This window comes from Lynx canadensis, chromosome B3, assembly GCF_007474595.2.
Source record: "Lynx canadensis isolate LIC74 chromosome B3, mLynCan4.pri.v2, whole genome shotgun sequence".
NCBI classification, from domain to species: domain Eukaryota; kingdom Metazoa; phylum Chordata; class Mammalia; order Carnivora; family Felidae; genus Lynx; species Lynx canadensis.
Genome location: NC_044308.2, coordinates 85,015,449 through 85,033,416, shown reverse-complemented (window position 1 = coordinate 85,033,416; position 17,968 = coordinate 85,015,449). Strand labels below are relative to the sequence as shown.

Sequence of the window (17,968 nt, the reverse complement as noted above, 5' to 3'; positions counted from 1 at the left end):
AGGCTCTGCACTGATGACACAGAGCGTGCTTGGGAGTCTCTCTATCGTCCCCTTTCTGACCCTCCCCTGCTCTCATTCTCTCTCTCTCTCTCTCTCTCTCTCTCTCTCTCTCTCAAAATAAATAAATAAAACTAAAAAAAAAAAAAGAAACTGGGGTGCCTGGGTGGCTCAGGTCAGTTGAGTGTCCGACTTTCGGTTTCAGCTCAGGTCATGATCTCATGGTTCGTGGGTTTAAACCACATGTCAGACTCTGAGCTGACAGTGCGGAGCCTACCTGAGATTCTCTCTCTTCCTCTCTCTGCCCCTGCCCTGCTCTCCCTCTCTCTCTCTCTCTCTTTCTCTCAAAATAAATAAATAAAAAAAGCAACTACTGCATGTTCATTTTAGCTTAGTTTAGTTTTACTGTATTGTCAACAATTATCTGAAAGAACCTATTAAAATATTCCTCTTTTCCGATTACATATCCTATGCAACCACATTTTTCTCATATACTTCAATCAAAAGAATATATAGCAGGGCATCTGGGTGGCTCAGTCAGGTGTCAGTTAAGTCCGAGTTGGTGACACATGACCAGCTCAGGTCATGATCTCACAGTTTGTGGGCTCAAGCCCCACCTCGAGCTCTGTGTTGACAGTGCAGAACCTGCTTGGGATTCTCTCTCTCTCCCTTTTCCTCAGCCCCTCCCCCACTTGCTTTCTCTCCCTCAAAAATGAATAAATAAACTTAATATATGGCATCATAAGACTCCAGCTGTCTTCTATTAAGCCAAATATAAAAGAGATTTGCAAAAAAAAGGAAAATAATACTTTTCTCACCAAATAGTTTTTGTTTTGAAAAAATAGGTATTTTGAGGCACCTGGGTGTCTCAGTTGGTTAAGTGTCCGACTCTTGATTTTGGCTCAGGTTGTGATCTCACAGTTTGTGAGTTCAAGCCCTGCATTTGGCTCTGTGTGGACAGCACGGATCCTGCTTGGGATTCTTTTTCTCCTTTCTCTCTGCACCCCCTGAACTCACATTCTCTCTGTCTCGCTCTCTCTCTCTCTCTCAAAATAAATAAGCTTTAAGAAAAATAGGTATTTTTATTTTTTCATAAACATGTCTGTTCAATAATATATATTTCCAAAAAAAATCATAAATGTTATCATGCACTGGCTTACCATTGTTATTTTTAAGTATTAAACTAATTTTAAATTTTCTCAGGTTACACTTTTTAAGGAGACTTTCATTTATTAGGGCAGTTTTATTTTTATTTAGTTTTATTTTAAGTCATCTTTACCCCCAATATGGGGCTCAAACTCATGACACAGAGATTAAGAGTCACATGCTCCACTGACTAACTATATTTCCCTAGAACAGTTTTAGATTTATAAAAAAAAACTGGGCTAATAATACACAGAGTTCTCATATGCCCTGCATCCAGTTTCCTTTATTTAGAGATGATATGGTACATCTGTCACAATGAACCAGTAATGATACATTATTATTATCTAAACTACATAGTTTATCAGATTTCCTTAGCTTCTATTTAACATCTTTTTTCTACTCCAGCATCCTATCCAGAATACTTTATAAAATTCAGTTATCATTTCTCCTTACGTTCACCTTGGCTGTGATAGTTTCTCAGACTTTCCTTGGTTTTGATTACCTTGACAGTTTTGAGGAATTAACTGGTTAATTGAGGATTTGACTAATATTTTTCTCATTATTAGAATGAGGGTATAGGTTTGGGGGAGGAAGGACAATAGAGGTGAAGTGCCATTTTCATCACATTATATCAAGGGCGCACACTGTCAAGGTAACTTCCCACTGTTAAGGTCGACCTTGATCATGTAGCTGATGGTGTTTGTTGTTTCTCCACTGTAAAGTTATTCCTCCCACCTCTTCCGTTCTGGACACTTTGGAAGAAACTCATCATGTGCACACCATATCTAAAATGTAGGGTTATTTTCCATCTCTTTGAGTATCTACATATGTTTTTTGGAATTCCTTTTGCATGGCAGATTTGTCTTCTCCATTTATGTGATATTGATATAAATAATAATTTTAAATATTTTAAATAATTTTAAATTATTATTTATATCAATATGCACTCATGGATATTTATGTTATATTTTGAGTTATAATCTAATACTACTTTAATTTTTTTTGTCATTCACATTGTTTCAGCTTTGACCACTGCATGCTTTTTCAGTTAACATACTTACATCGTGTGTGTGTGTGTGTGTGTGTGTGTGTGTGTGTGTGTGTGTAGCATTTCCTTACTTTCTGGCACTACAAAATGGTCCAGGCTGATCTTGTACTTTCCTGCCCCAGTCCTAGAATAAGCCATTGTTCCAAAAAGCCTTGGTTCTATCAGAAAGTGGTATTAAAAACCAAGATCTGGTGCTAGGCATCCTTGCTGCTACTAGACTATCATTGCTTCTAAGCCCTGTCAGCTGACAGAGCAAGGAAATACATAGGAGTTTACTACTCCATCTGTAGAAACATATCTGTAACTATTTCTATATGTAAATATCTGTATCTATATTAAGCTAAATATGTGCTCATATTGATGTCTCCAACTGGAATCCACTACCAAATGGATCATTCTACCTTCCTCCCTGTGCTTATCTTAAAAACTCCTACTCCAGGGGTGCCTGGGTGGCTCAGTGGGTTGAGTGTCCGACTTTGGCTCAGATCATGATCTCACTGTCGGTGAGTTGAAGCCCTGCATCGGGACCCGTGCTGACAGCTTGGAGCCTGGAGCCTGCTTCACATTCTGTGTCTCCCTCTCTCTGCCCCTCCTCCACTCATGCTCTATCTCTCTCTCTGTCAAAAATAAATAAACATTAAAAAAATTTTTTTTAACTCCTACTCCAACAGTGAGAAACTTGAGTCCCACCATCTGTCATCCATTTACTGATTTAATTTCAGTATACATGTGTAGCAGTATCAGAGTAACCCATACCTACATGGGAATCAACTTTATCAACTAGAATGCAGTGTTTATGTGCATTTTCTTTAGCCTGTAATCTCATAGATTCCATTCATTTCCTTTTCACCCAGCTTCTTCAGTGAGGTTATTTCATACATTGTAATACAGTTAGATTATTTTGTCACATTCTGTGTCCCAACTTGGGATCCTCTGCTCTCCTAAATGATCTTTTAATTTGCATATATTAGTATTTACTCTATGTGCTATGAAGTTCTATGAATATTGATAAATGGATAGAGTGAAGTATCTACAACTATAGTATCGTACAGGGTAATTTCACCACCCTAAAAAAATTCCCTGTGCTTTACCTATTCAGCTCTTTCTCCTTCCCCCTAGGTCCCTGGCAACCATTGATTTTTACTGTTGCCATAATGCTACCTTTTCCAGAATGTCATATAATGACAATCATACAGTATGTAACTTTTGCAGACTGCCTCCTTTGCCTCCTTTCACTTAGTAATATGCAATTTTTATTAAATTTTTTAATGTTTATTTTTGAGAGAGAGGGAGGGGGGGAGAGAGAGAGAGAGAGAGAGAAAATGTGATGTGAGTGGGGGAGGGGCAGACAGAGGAAGACAGAATCTGAAGCAGGCTCTGTGCTGTCAGCCCAAAGCCCAACATGGGGCTCAAACCCACAAACTGTGAGATCGTGACCTCAGCTGAAGTTGTACACTCAACCAACTGAGCCCCCCAGGCACCTCTAGTAATACACATTTAAGATTCATCCCTGTATGTTCATGGAGGAACCTTGGTTTCTTTTTAGTTCTGAGTAATATTCCATTGTATGAATGCACCATAGTTTGCTTATTCATTCATCTGTCGAAGGACATATTGGTTCTTCCAGCTTCTGGAGTTATAAAAAAAAAGACACTATAAACACTGATGTGCAGATTTCTGTAAGGACTTATTTTCAGATCAATTGGTTAAATACCTTGGAGTACACTTGCTGGTTCCTATGGTAAAACAATATTTAACTTTACAATAGACTACCAAACTGTCTTCCAAAGTGGTCTGTACCATTTTACATTCCCACCAGCAACAAATAAGAGTTCCTGTGCCCTGCATTGGTGTTGCCAGTGTTTTGAATTTTAGTCATTCTAGTATGTATGCAGTAGCATCTCGCTGTTGTTTAATTCTTCCCTAATGACAAATGATATTGAGGATCTTTTCATATGCTTATTTGTCATCTCTATATCTTCTTCGGTGATGTGTCTGTTCAGCCTTTTGCCCATTTTTCAATTGGGTTGTTGGTTTTTGTATTATTGAGTTTTAAGAGTTCTGTGTATATTCTAATCAAGTCCTTTATGTGTCTTGCAAAGATTTTCTCCCAGTCCATGGTTTTTCTTGTGATTCTCTTAACAGTATCTTCGCAGAGCAGAAATTTCAATTTTAATAAAATCCTACTTGTCAATTTTCTTTCCTACATAGATCATGCTTTCGTGCTATATCTAAAAACCCATCACAGGCGCCTGGGTGGTGCAGTCGGTTAAGCGTCCGACTTCAGCCAGGTCACGATCTCACGGTCCGTGAGTTCGAGCCCCGCGTCAGGCTCTGGCTGATGGCTCGGAGCCTGGAGCCTGTTTCCGATTCTGTGTCTCCCTCTCTCTCTGCCCCTCCCCCGTTCATGCTGTGTCTCTCTCTGTCCCAAAAATAAATAAAAAAACGTTGAAAAAAAAATAAAAACCCATCACAAATTAATTAATTAATTAATTAATTAAAATAATAAAATAAAAACTCATCACTGAACGAAAGCTCACCTAGATTTTCTCCTATGTTTTCCTTTTGAAGTTTTATTTTTTTTAAATGTTTTATTTATTTTTGAGAGACAGAGAGAGAGCGTGAGCTGGGGAGGGGCAGAAAGAGAGGGAGACACAAAATCCAAAGCAGGCTCCAGGCTCTGAGCTGTCAGCATAGAGCCCAACGTAGGGCTTGAACTTGTTTACCACAAGATCCTGACCTGAACCAAGTCAGAAGCTTAACCAAATGAGCCGCCCAGGCTCCCCCTTTTAGAGGTTTTATAGTTTTGAATTTTACCTTTAGGTATGTTCCACTTTGAGTTAACTTTTGTGAAAGGTGTAAGGTTTACATGTGGAAGTCCATTTGTTCCAGCACCATTTGTTGAAAAGATTATCCTTTCTCCATTGAATTGCCTTTGCTCCTTTGTCAAACACCAGGTGATTATATTTGGGTGGGTCTATTTCTAGGCTCTCTATTCTGCTCCATTGATTACTGTGTCTAATTTTTCACCAATACCATGCTGTCGGGATTACTATAGTCATATAGTAAGTTTTGAAATCAGGTTGCAACAACTTTGTTCCTCTTCATTATTTTTTTGGCTATGCTGGATCTTTTGTCTTTCCAAGCTACAAAATAGCTTGCTGGGATTTTGATTGATATTGTATTGAGTCTATAGACCAAGTAGGGAAGAATTGACATTTTTAAAAAACGTTTATTTATTGTTGAAAGAGAGAGAGAGAGCAGGGAAGGGGAAGAAAGATAGGGAGACACAGAATCCGAAGCAGGTTCCAGGCTCTGAGCTGTCAGCACAGAACCCGATGTGGGGCTCGAACCCATGAACTATGAGATCATGACCTGAGCCAAAGTTGGTTGCTCAACCAACTGAGCCACCCAGGTGCCCCAGGAAGAAGTGACATCTTAAAAAAATGTAATGTTCTATTCATTGAACTTAAGAGATCTCTCCATTTTTTTTTGTATCTTTGATTTATTTCATCAGAATTTTGTAGTTTCCTCAGCTTTAATTTTTAATAATGCAATAGATTAGCAAAGCTCTTTGGTGATTCCTTAATAATTTTGATCATGACACTAAAAACTTTGAGAACTGCTGGTCTACCTCTTTTTTTTATTTTTATTTTTAAATGTTTATTTAAATGTTTTAAATGTGTATTTAAATGTTTTATTTAAATATTTTTAAATGTTTTTGAGAGAGAGAGACATAGAGTGTGAAAAGGAGAGGGTCAGAGAGAGAGAGAGAGGGAGACACAGAATCTGAAGCAGGCTCCAGGCTCTGAGCTATCAGCATAGAGCCCCACGTGTATCTTGAACCCATGAACTGTCAGATCATGACCTGAGCCGAAATCGGATGCTTAACCAACTGAACCACCCAGGCACCTGAAGAACTGCTGGTCAACCTCTTGATCACTTCTTTGGGTTCTTAATTTTCTAACTGCTAACTTCAGGTCCTTGCCATTTGTTTCATTAGGATTGACTTGGCAAGCATGCTTCTCCTGCTCTTACCATTGTAACACAGTTGGCATTTAGACCTTCTCATTCACAAGTAATGATACTAAAACAGATACAATGTCTAACATAATAGACGTAAATGTACAAGAATAAAAAAAGTAAAACTGTACAACCTTGTAAAATAAAATGCAATCAACTAAGAAATCAGGACTGCACATAGTGATTTCCCTCCAAAAAGTATGGTATAAAAAAGGCAATTATATTGGAGAAACCTGACAAACCTGACAAACTACAAGGTGATCAAGGTCAACATTAACAGTGATAACTCAGGGTGCCTGGGTGGCTGTGGGTTAAGCTCTCGACTCTTGATTTCAGCTCAGGTCATAATTTCATGGTTGTCAGAACCCAGAGTGGAGCCCTCAATCGAGCTCCGTGTCCACACTGAGTGTGGAACCTATTTAAGATTCTCTCTCTCCTTCTCCCTCTGTACCTCCCCCACTCATGTGCACATGTGGGCATGTGCCCACACTCTCTCTCTCAAAAATCAAAAACCAAAAAAAAAACAGTAGTAACTCATGCTGATAGTAGATAATATGATGTAATGAAAAGAACACTTAGGCTCTGATCTTTTCCCTAAAACCCACAGCCTTTGTCTAATCATGAGAAAAACATCAGACAAATTTCATAGAGAGGCATCCTTAATAAACCTGACCACTTCTCCTCAAAATTCTCAAGGTCATCAAAACCAACAAAAATGTGAGAAATTATCACAGCCAGAAGGAGCTTAAGGAGAAATGATAACTAAATGTAATAAACTATCCTGAATAAGATCTTAGAATGGAAAAAGGACATTAGATCAAAAAAAAAAAATCTGAATAAGCTATGGAATTTAGTTGATAATAACATACAAGTATTGGCTTAGTAATTGTGATAAATATATCATAATAACATTAGATGTTAATAATAAGGGAAGTTTATTATTTGGGCTGTGTGGGAGTTGGGCATATGGGAACTTGCCATACTATTGTAAATTTAAAATTATTACAAAAGTCTATTCAGTAAAAAGATCAGTGGTTGCCAGTGGTTAGGTGGAGGGATGAATAGGTGAAGCACAGAGGATTTGTAGGGCAGTGAAAATATTCTGTATGATTCTGTAATAGTAGACACATGTCATTATACATTTGTCCAAAACCATAAAAAGTATATCAATAAAATTGAACCCTAAGGTAAACTATGCTCTTTGGATGACAATAATATGTCAGTGTAGGTTCATCAGTTGTGACAAATGTACCACTCTGGTGGGGATATTGATAACGGGGGCGGCTGTGCATATGTGGGAATATAGAATATATAGGAAATCTCAATACCTCCCTCTCAGTTTTGCTATAAACCTGAAATCTAACCAAAAAAACAAAACCTATTAAAAGTTGATCTATTAATTTAAAAAAAATCTCAAATTTGAATTAACCTGACTTTATAAAAAAGGGTAATGTAACATGTTCACATTTGGAAGATTGATAATGACATATACTTCTTGGGATGTTCATGATTTATTTATTTATTTATTTATTTATTTATTTATTTATTTATTGAAGTTTATTTATTTTCAGACAGAGAGAGAGCATGAGCATGGGAGGGGCAGAGAGAGAATCCCAATCAGGCTCCAAGCTGTTAGCACAGAGCCCAATGTGGGGCTTGAACTCACAAACTGTGAGACCATGACCTGAGCCGAAATCAAGAGTTGGAGGCTTAACAGACTGAGCCACCCAGGTGACCTATGGAATGTTCATGATTTTAAACTTAAGTTTTAAATTCTAGTTTTCACAAGCAATATTTCAAAGAGAATTTTCTGGGTTTTTCTTTTCACAATAAATATGTCTCCAGAGGGGAGAGCTTACACTTTCAAAGGATGTTAGTATTTCCATCATTAAGGAAAAGAAAAATCAGTCAGTGGGCTGGGCATGCTATATTGACATGAAACTTATGCCAATGTGTTTTACAATAGTGTTTACTTTTTGTGGTATGCCAGACATATAATTATTACTAATGATATGTTACATTTTTTATTTTCTAAAATTATTTCATTCATTCACCATTTACTGTGTGCCTGTGGAAGAGAAAGAATGGGAACTTACATCCATTCTTCCATTCAACAAATATTTATTGAGCACATTTTATTTTTTTATTTTAATTTTATTTATTTTTATTGTTTGAGAGAGAGAAAGAGAGAGAGACACACAGAGATAGGGCATGCAGGGGAGGGGTGGAGAGACAGGGAGAGACAGAGAGAATCCCAAGCAGGCTCAGCACTGTCAGCACAGAGCCAGACATTGGGCTTGAACTCACAAACCATGAGATCATGGCCTGAACAGAAATCAAGTCAACGCTTAACCGACTGAGCCACCCAGGCACCCCTTGAGCACATTTTATAAAGTGTAATTTGCAAGAAGATTGGGATACACCTTTAAATACAACCTGTATGGTCTCTCTCCTGAGGGAGTTTGCAATCTAGTGGGAGAGCAAATCTTCAAACAATTACACAAATTGCTCTGTTAAAAGTCTATGAAGTAAAGCAAAGGAAGGTTACATATCAGCCATTATAGATGTAACTTTCAATACCATTTCTCACCTAATTATCATAATTAAAGCTGTGGTTTATATATAAGGAAAATGGGTCTCAGAGAGGTTAAACTATATGCCAAGGATCCCAGAGCAAGTACATCCTGAAGTGTAATGTTTAATTCAGAGCTATCTAACTCTAAAGATCATGAATGAAAACACTGTATTATTTCCTGAATTTTACAAAACCCTGCGTGGCAGGCCTTATATTGATTTTGCTAATAAAAAAACTGATGCTGAGAGGAACTAGAACCCAAATCCTTTAAATAATTCATTTATTTTGCCCACTGTATCATAATGCAAGCAAGTCTGTAACTTTTATGATACAAACATACAAGCCATGCATGCAGGAACTGCATACATTTTTGTAAACTTAAAAAAAAATGGTGAGATTGTCATTGAAACAAGCCCCTATTAAGCAAAGTATTGTTTTGTTTTGTTTTGTTTTTACATAATTTTGGCAAAATTCTTACAGCTCTCTGCTGAATTTAAAAACTTTTTTATGGTAATCAAATATTTCTAGGGGTGAGAACGTAGGAGGAAAACAGTTCTACAAACAAGCAGCCTCACTTTTAGTGAAATTATTTTATAGGGGAAAGTTTCCAAGAACTATTTTAATTCATACCACCCAGAATTTCACTGATTTTTTTAAAGGCAAATGCATATTCTTTGGGTTTACCCATCAATGTAATAGTACATCTTTAATTTTTCCTTGTAGAGAAAAAATTGACAATATATCCATGTTTATATGGGGTACAAATAAGGAAAAGAGGCTTAAAAAGAAAAAAAGAGGGGCACCTGGGTGGCTCAGTTGGTTGAGCATCTGACTCTTAATTTTGGCTCAAGTCATGATTCCAGGGTCATGGGATTAAGCCCCATGTCCAGCTCTGAGCTGCACATGGACATTGCTTAATACTCTCCCTCCTTCTGCCTCTCTCCCCCAATTGAACTCTCTCTCTCTCAAAATTAAAAAATAATAATAATAAAGAAAGAAAAGAGAACACAAGTAATAGCAAAGGAAACCCAGATTAATTTTGTAGAAAGTGTCAGTAGCTCTGCTTAAGTTTTTTGTTGTCAAATTGTTTGCAGCAAAAACTTGGGATATGTGATAGCAAGTATGAAAAACTATATGAAAGAAAACATATAAGTAGTATATGAAAATATTCTTAGTAATAGGTTGAGAACAGAATAAATTGCCCAAACTGTAGACTCCAAGTTTATCTATCTGCTGAGTCCCTGGTGACCACAATTTATGCTCATTTTCATGGATAAATCATAGAAATGTTTAACAAAGACTATTTTTGTTTTTCTTTTTCCTTTCTTTATTCTTTGCATCTTTATTCTTGTCTCAACCATATACAGCCTTCTGATATTTTAAGACCTTAATAGCAATTTTACCTTCACAGTTGAAATAGATCAACATAAAAGATTTTTAAAAATTTCTTTAATCCCCCCCCCCCCAGCATAGAACCTATTTCCCTTTGAATCAAAACCTGAAAAGTAAAAGATTAGCTTTGCTTACATTCTGGCCTGCCCCTGTTAAGCACTGTTTCTCCTTGGGGCACCTGGGTGGCTCTGTTGGTTAAGCATCAGACTCTTTCTTGATTTCAGCTCAGGTCGTGAACTCACAGTTCATGGGCTCAAGCCTTGCATCAGGCTTTGCACTGATAGTGCAGAGCCTGCTTGGGATTCTCTCTCTCTCTCTCTCTCTCTCTCTCTCTCTCTCTCTCTCTCTCTTTCTCTCTCTCCACCCCTCCCCAACTCGCATGTGTGCTCTCTCTTTCTCAAAATAAATAAAAATAAACTTAAGGGGAAAAAAGCATTGTTTCTCCTTTCTTTGTCTTCCTACCAGCTTCTCTGCTTTTCTGGTGACTATGTCTCAACCCCCAAACAGGTTACTGTTCCTGAATTGACAGCAGAAACAGCAACTCTATATTCTAAATGCTTATTGAGTCCCCAGTGTTGATTTATTGTTGCCATAAATATGTATTGAGGACCTATCACATGCCAGGTACCATTCAAGAGGGCAGAGAGAGACAGAGACACAAAAAGAAAGAGAAAGACAGTTAAAGTATTGATCTGTGAAATAGAAAAGATCATGGCACTTCAAGCAAGTTTAATCCAAATGCCCAAACAATGTTGTCAAAACTCAGTCTCTTCTTTTATCTCCTCTGTTCTTGGAGTGTTGGCATTCACTATTCCCAGCAGATTCTTTTTTTTTTTTTTTAAGTTTTTATTTATTTGGAGAGAGAGAAAGCATGAGTGGAGAAGGTAAGGTGGGGAGAGAGAGAGAGAGAGAGAGAGAGAGAGAGAGAGAGAGAGAGAATGAATCCCAAGCAGAAGCTTGATGCATGGCTCGAACTCATAAACCAAGAGATCATTCCCTGAGCTGAAGTGGGGTGCTTAACTGAGCCATCCAGGCACCCCTCCCCGGCAGATTCTTTTCACATGTTGGTTCCTAGCAGTTCCAGGCCTTCATCCTGAAAAAAGAGTTTCTCTTTCTCAATAGTTGCAGGAGTGAGTTTTATTGGACTGCCTTGGTCTTGTGCCGATCCCTAACACACTTGCTTTGCACAGGGTGCTTGAGTACTAAAGTGTAAATGGGGCCGTGGGGCATGAGATCAAGTGAGATCAAGAGAGGGGTGGCTTTCCAAAGGAAAACCTAGGTATGATTACCAGAAGAAGGCAGGCAAACCAACATACATCCACTACCATCAATGTAGCTAATTACTTTTTTTTTTTTAATGTCCACTTCAATAAGTTTAGAAAGAGTAAGAAACTAGGTCTGCAAGGTATAAAATCTGGAGATGTTTCTAGCTTCTCTGAAATTAGTCCCTCAATGTAAGTTTTATTCTTTGATCTGAAGTGCTATGCATTTCCTCATTTTAAGACAGATATTCAAGAACTAATTGCAAGAAGGTAAGACTATCGAGTGTTTTTTCTTTTCACTCTTAAAATTTACATAAAACTGAGTGGATGCTCAAATCCTACTAAGATGTGGGAGTGGGGAGGAAACCACTGCCATTTCTAGCATGCATGGCTTAAAATGGTGAAAACCTGAACCTAAACAAAGGTTGTGATAATGGAGGGAACAGGACAAAATCAAGAAGTATTTAGGAAGTAGAATCATCAGGTTTTGGTAACTGGACAAAAGAAGAGAAAGGGAGCCTTCAGAGGATATGAGTTTCTGGATTGAAAAAACTGGGCTGATTGCTGTATTATCAATAAAGATACCAGATGAAGGAGGAAGATCAGGTTTGGGAGGAAGGAGGACAAAGCTGACAAGTTTCAGTTTTGTATATATTGAGTTTGAGTAGTTTGAATTTGAGTATATTTGAATTTGAGATTAGTATCTTAAAAAAGACACAGGTAGGGACAGAGGTGTCTAAAATCACCAAATAAATGATACTCAGAATCATGGGATCAGATAAATCTTCTACTATCAAAAAAAACTTTTAGTAATATAAACATAAACATTTAAAAACTAACAAATATTCATTCTGTGCCATAATAGGACATAAAGATAACTTTTGTAAAAAGCCCTTGTTTTCAAGGAGTTTCTACTCTTACACATACATCTTAATTTGTTTGGTTAGTTTACAATTGGTATATTAGATTTTCTTAATTTTCTTTAAAACAACTTCTGTTTTTTAGATTATAAAAGCAACACATGCTTTTTGTAAAGGAAATATAAGCAAAATATAAACAAGAAAATTAAAACCACCTGTAATAAACTTGGCAGCTATAATCACAATTTTGGAGGATTTTTTCATCTTTCAAAAATTGTATAAACTTTTTTTTTCAGAGTTTTGATAACATATTTTCAGTTTTGTATCTGATTTTTCACTTAATATTCTCTTGAGTATTTTCCATGTTATTAAAAAATCTTCATATAAGTAATTTTCACAGGCATATTACATTTTACCTATTGGACATTCATTTCCTTCCTTTCTGACAGACGTTCATATTGTTTCCAATCTTTCAGTGTTATAAATTGTGTTAATATTTTTTCATGCTTTCCTTTTTAAAAATTTTTTTTCCTCAATATTTATTTTTGAGAGACAGAGAGAGACAGAGCATGAATGGGGAAGGTGCAGAGAGAGAGAGGGAGACACAGAATCCAAAGCAGGCTCCAGGCTCTGAGCTGTCAGCACTGAGCCCCACGCGGGGCTCCAACCCGCGAAGTGTTAGATCATGACCTGAGCTGAAGTCAGGCGCTTAACCAACTGAGCCACCCAGGTGCCCCTCATACTTTCCCATTTATGATTTTTTAGAATAGAATTCTAAAAATGGAACTAAAAAATCAAAGTGTATGAACGTTTTTAAGTGTCTTGATACAAAATGCCAAATATTAAATTCCATTAAGCTTGTAGTAATTAATGCTTCTTCCCAGAAAGTAATAGGAGCATCTCCGTCTATTTTAATCTTTTATTTTTTTATTTAATCTTTAATTTATTTTTATTTAATCTTTTATTTTTTTTTCATGTTTATTTATTTTTGAGAGAGAGAGAGAGAGACAGATCACAGTGGGGGAGGGGCAGAGAGAGAGAGAACACACAGAATCTGAAGCAGGCTCCAGGCTCTGAGCTGTCAGCATAGAGCCTGATGGGGAGCTTGAACTCTGGAACAGGGAGATAATGACCTGAGCTGAGGTCGAGTATTTAACCCACTGAGCCACCTAGGTGCCCCTAATTTGATTTTAAAAAATTACTAGTGTGTGAACATTTTCACGTTTTAGTTATGAGTATACACTTCTGTGAATTTTCCCCCATGTTTTCTATGAGTTTTTCTACCTTAGCCTTAGCAATTTCCTCCTGGATTTGTGAGCTTTTTACATATTAAGAAAATTCACCCTTAAAGTTCCCCAGATTTCTTTTCTCTTGTAATTATGCGCTCTGTGACTGTATGCTTTGGGGATTCATTTATTTGTGCAAGACGATTTTATTATTTTTGTGTGTGTGCGCGCCAGATAATTTTAATCAGGAGGATGTACTATAACCCTACAAATCTCTTAAACTACAATCTTTAATAATCACTTCGTAAAACAAAACAAAAACTTTAAACAAAATTCAACTTAGGAAATGAAGGGGTGTTACATCCAAGGCCTTCAGAATTGGCATCTAAATTATATTGCACGACTGTTTTGATGTTTTGGAGCTACTTTTTAAGTTACTGTGACATGGTTAACAGTGGAGATGAAGGACCTTAGTTTTAAACAAACACTACACGACACCACTCAGGGAGCTTTGCGTACAACGGCGCACGCAGTAATTCCTTTCCCTGACTTTCTCGGGCTCTACCTTTGGCGCCTTACACAGGAAAGCAAAGGTGATAAAGGCCACGGATGATCTCACGCTGGCATGACGTCAAGAAGCCTTGACGTCAGAAGGCGGTTGCCACGGGGACCATTCGCCACCGACGGCAGAGTCGTGAAACCACATCACCGCGCTCATCTCCGTTTCGGCCTGTGCAGGGTCTAAGCTGCTAAAGAAGCTTTAACCTTAAGGGGGCCTCAGGGAGAGAGGAGTTGTGCTGCCGCTGCCGAGAGCCCCACCTCCGCGGCTCCCGGTCCCGGGTCCCGGCCTGTGGCGGCGAGAGGCGGCCTCAGGAGGCAGTGGAGGCGACGGCGGCCGACCTGCCCGGGTCTCCCTCGCTCCGTGCAGGACTGGGAGAGGGTATCCGCCATATTGGAGCCGGAACCGAAGGTGCTTTGCAGCCGCGGCGCGAGGCGGGAGGAGGTGGCGGCCCTGGCCTGGATGTGAGAGGAGTCGGCTGCGCCGGGGCCCGCAAGCCTGGGGAGTGAATGAGCTGCTTAGGCTAGTATCCTCCCCGCCCACTCTCTCCACTTTCCGCCGCCGGGGCCGGGCCGGAGTCCCCGAGTCGGCTGTGGCGGCGGCAGCGGCAGGATGTTCTCCAAGAAGCCGCACGGGGACGTGAAGAAGTCTACCCAGAAGGTGCTGGACACCAAGAAGGACGCGCTGACCCGTCTCAAGCACCTGCGCATCGTCATCGGTGAGGAGCGAGGGGTGGCGGCGCCTAAAGGCCTTCACTCTTCTGGGAGCCCCTGGGGACTCTCCCTCTCGCCCTAGCGCTGTGCGGGAGTAGAGGGCGAGGCGTCGCCTCCGCGGAGACGCGGGGGGGGGGGGGGGGCGGATAATTTGGGGAAGGGAAAACTTGGCAGTTGGCAAATACTAATCACCGCTAACACAGGGCTATCTAATTTTGAGTTAATAGCCCGAACTCATTTTTATAAACTGGTATTACTCTAAAAACTTAGATCTTTTTTAGACTTTCCGGAGGCTTGGTGTTGTCGATAATGGTGTTTATAGAATATGTGTCAGGTGACTACCGCCATCCCAATCCAAGTGGAAAAAAAAAAAAAAAACCCTCTCAAACAATATAAACCTTAATCTTTCAAGTTTCTTGGCTAACGAGGGCGAGGAAGCAGTTACACCTCTTTGGGAAGTGGCTGGTTTTCAAAAATCTTAGGGCAACAGCCCCGCCCTTCTGTTAGTGTACCTTGTTCATCATTACTGTCATTTAGAGGGAAGGTTATTATTAATTACAGAAAGCAAAGTCGTTTATAGCTTCCTTTGCTTCTCGAGAATTGTTTACGATTCTGTTTTTACTTAGTTAAGTTTTTTTTTATTCTCTGTTGCTCTCTACATCCGTTTGGCTGGCAGACCAAACAGTGCTCTGAATTGTGGTAATAGTGTTAAACGAATCTTTTGGATACTTGCTCATTTCATAGGTTGATGAGGGCTGTACTGGCATTTATGGAACATGTGGCCCTGTACTTGGATCTTTTTAGATGGAATTTGAGGTGAAAAGGCAAGTTACTTTGCACTGATAGAGTTATTGGCAGAACTGAGTTTAGAACCCAGATGCCTGAATCCTAGTTCAGAGTATTATTTCAAGCTCTTTTCCTAATGAGTGTTTTTCTGAAAAGTGACGTTTAATTAGTGATGTAAGTCCTGTGTTTTTGCTGCATGTTTCTCTACTCTGTTGTTTACTCATACCATCAGGATACCACTAGTAATACCCAACATTTGTATGTTTTACAAAATGATTTCACATAAATTATAATTCTCACAGTAACTGTAGAGGTAGATATTATTATACTCCTTATTTTACAAATTAGAAAGCTGAGGTCTGGAAATGTTAAGTGGTCATACAGCTACTAAGAAGCAGAGCCAGAACTGGAGCCCAGATTTCATGTCTTTGTTTTTTTTACTCTTCCTACATTTATGGCAGCAAATCTTTATCACAGGTAAGTTGTATTTCTGCCTGTGGAATAAGAAAGCAATTAAATCCAGTTTGTTAATATAAAAAGAGATCCAGTTTTCAAGAAAATATAAATCTTAATATAGTTGAGATAGTGATCTTTTTATTTTCATTCTACTTCTGAGTTAAGCCATTGTAGAAAAGATTTGGCTAAGGGTGCAACAGGGAAAGTCAATGTGTGAGTGTAGGAGATATATCACAGATAATTGCAGTTTGAAATTGGAGACTTAATGGAATTTGGCACCTACTTGGGACAGACTGTAGCTTGAGTAAAGGCGGAGCTTTAAAGTTAAGTTCCAGTAGAGTATTGACATTTCCTAAATTAACTGCTGCATTCCTTAGTTATAGAGGTGAGGGCACGGTTCATACATCTTGGGCGTAAAAGGTTTTTACATCTGGGTGACTTGGTCTAAATTAAGAGGCCACACGTGTCAGGTATTTTGTAGGGTCTGGCTTCCTTGGTTTGAAGACAAAACTAATTAAAAAAAAACACTTTTGCTTTTTATTTATGGGCTTTTAAAAAATGAAGCATATGCTGTATATAAACACTTAAAATATCCTTAAGAACCTTCAAATAGAGAATATTGTGCTTCCAGACTCCCTGCCCTGTCAGTGGAGGAGGTCCATAGGAGAGATTACTGTGCTTCCATAGTCTTATCTTTATTTATTTAAAAAATTTTATTTTATTATTTTTTTTAAAAGTACATTTATTGTGAGAAAGACAGAGACAGTGCTGGTGGGCAGGGACAGAGAGATTGGGAGAGAGAATTCCAAGTAGGCTGTGCACTGTCAGCACAGGCTTGAACCCAGGAAGCTGTGAGATCATGGCCTGAGCTGAAACCAAGAGTCGGGCTCTTAACCCATTGAGCCACTCAGGTGCCCCTACGAATCTTTAATTCTAGTGTAGTTAACATGGTGTTATACTTGTTTCAGGTGTACAAAGTAGTGATTCAGCAGTTCCATATATCACTCAGTGTTCATCAAGATAAGTGTACTCTTAATCCCCTTCACCTATTTTACCCATCCCCCCCCCCACTCACATGCCCAGTAAACATGTTTGTTCTCTGTAGTTAAGAGCCTATTTTTTGGTTTGTCTCTTTTTACACTTCAGTAGTTTCAGAAGAGTAGTTCTGAACCAGGGACAATTTTTTCCCTCTGGCGATAATGTCTGGAGACACTTTTGGTTGTCACAAATAGGGGGAGAGGATACTGGCCTCTAGTGGGTAGCAGAAATGCTGCTATATATCTTACATTGCACAAGATAATCCATCACAACAATGTTCTAGCTCTAAATGTCTATAGTGCTGAGGTTTAGAAACATTGTCAGGATATGGAGTGCAAGATAGACCTCCAAATGTTGTACTTGTTATGGAAAGAGCCCAAATGTCGATTGACTGATGCATGGATAAAGAAGATGTGGTATATATACACAATGGAATATTACTCAGCCATAAAAAAGAATGAAATCTTGCTATTTGCAACAACGTGGTTGGAGCTAGAGCGTGTTATGCTAAGCAAAATAAGTCATTCGGAGAGAGACAAATAGCATATGATTTCACTCATCTGTGGAATTTAAGAAACAAAACAGATGAACATAGAGGAAAGAAAGAAAAAGAGGGAGGCAAACCACAAAAGAGACTCTTAATTATGGAAAACAAACAGGATTGCTTTAGGGGAGGTGTGCAGGGGTGGGGGATGGACTAAATGGGTGATGTGTATTAAGGAGAGCACTTGTGATGAGCACTGAGTATTGTATGTAAGTGATGAATCACTAAATTCTCCTGAAACAAATATTATACTCTATCTTAGCTAACTAGAATTTAAATAAAAACTTGAAATATAAAAAAACAAAACAAGAACCACAAATGTTGTACTTTGTTCTTTTTTTTA

General features: G+C 38.6%; 1 protein-coding gene across 7 annotated transcripts in view; it reads left to right on the top strand.

Annotated features, from left to right (window-relative positions):
- The first annotated feature begins 14,125 nt into the window (after positions 1–14,125).
- Positions 14,126–17,968, top strand: part of RALGAPA1 (Ral GTPase activating protein catalytic subunit alpha 1) — a 274,567-nt gene continuing 270,724 nt past the window's right edge. For 2 of the 7 annotated variants that reach the window (XM_030318952.1, XM_030318954.1), the window contains exon 1: positions 14,128–14,806. In XM_030318952.1, coding sequence (XP_030174812.1) covers positions 14,701–14,806 — 106 coding nt within the window. In that variant the 5' untranslated portion in view covers positions 14,128–14,700. Of the gene's footprint in view, positions 14,807–17,968 lie in introns of all 7 variants that reach the window. The other 5 variants (XM_030318955.1, XM_032593697.1, XM_032593698.1 and 2 more) reach the window with 5 other exon arrangements.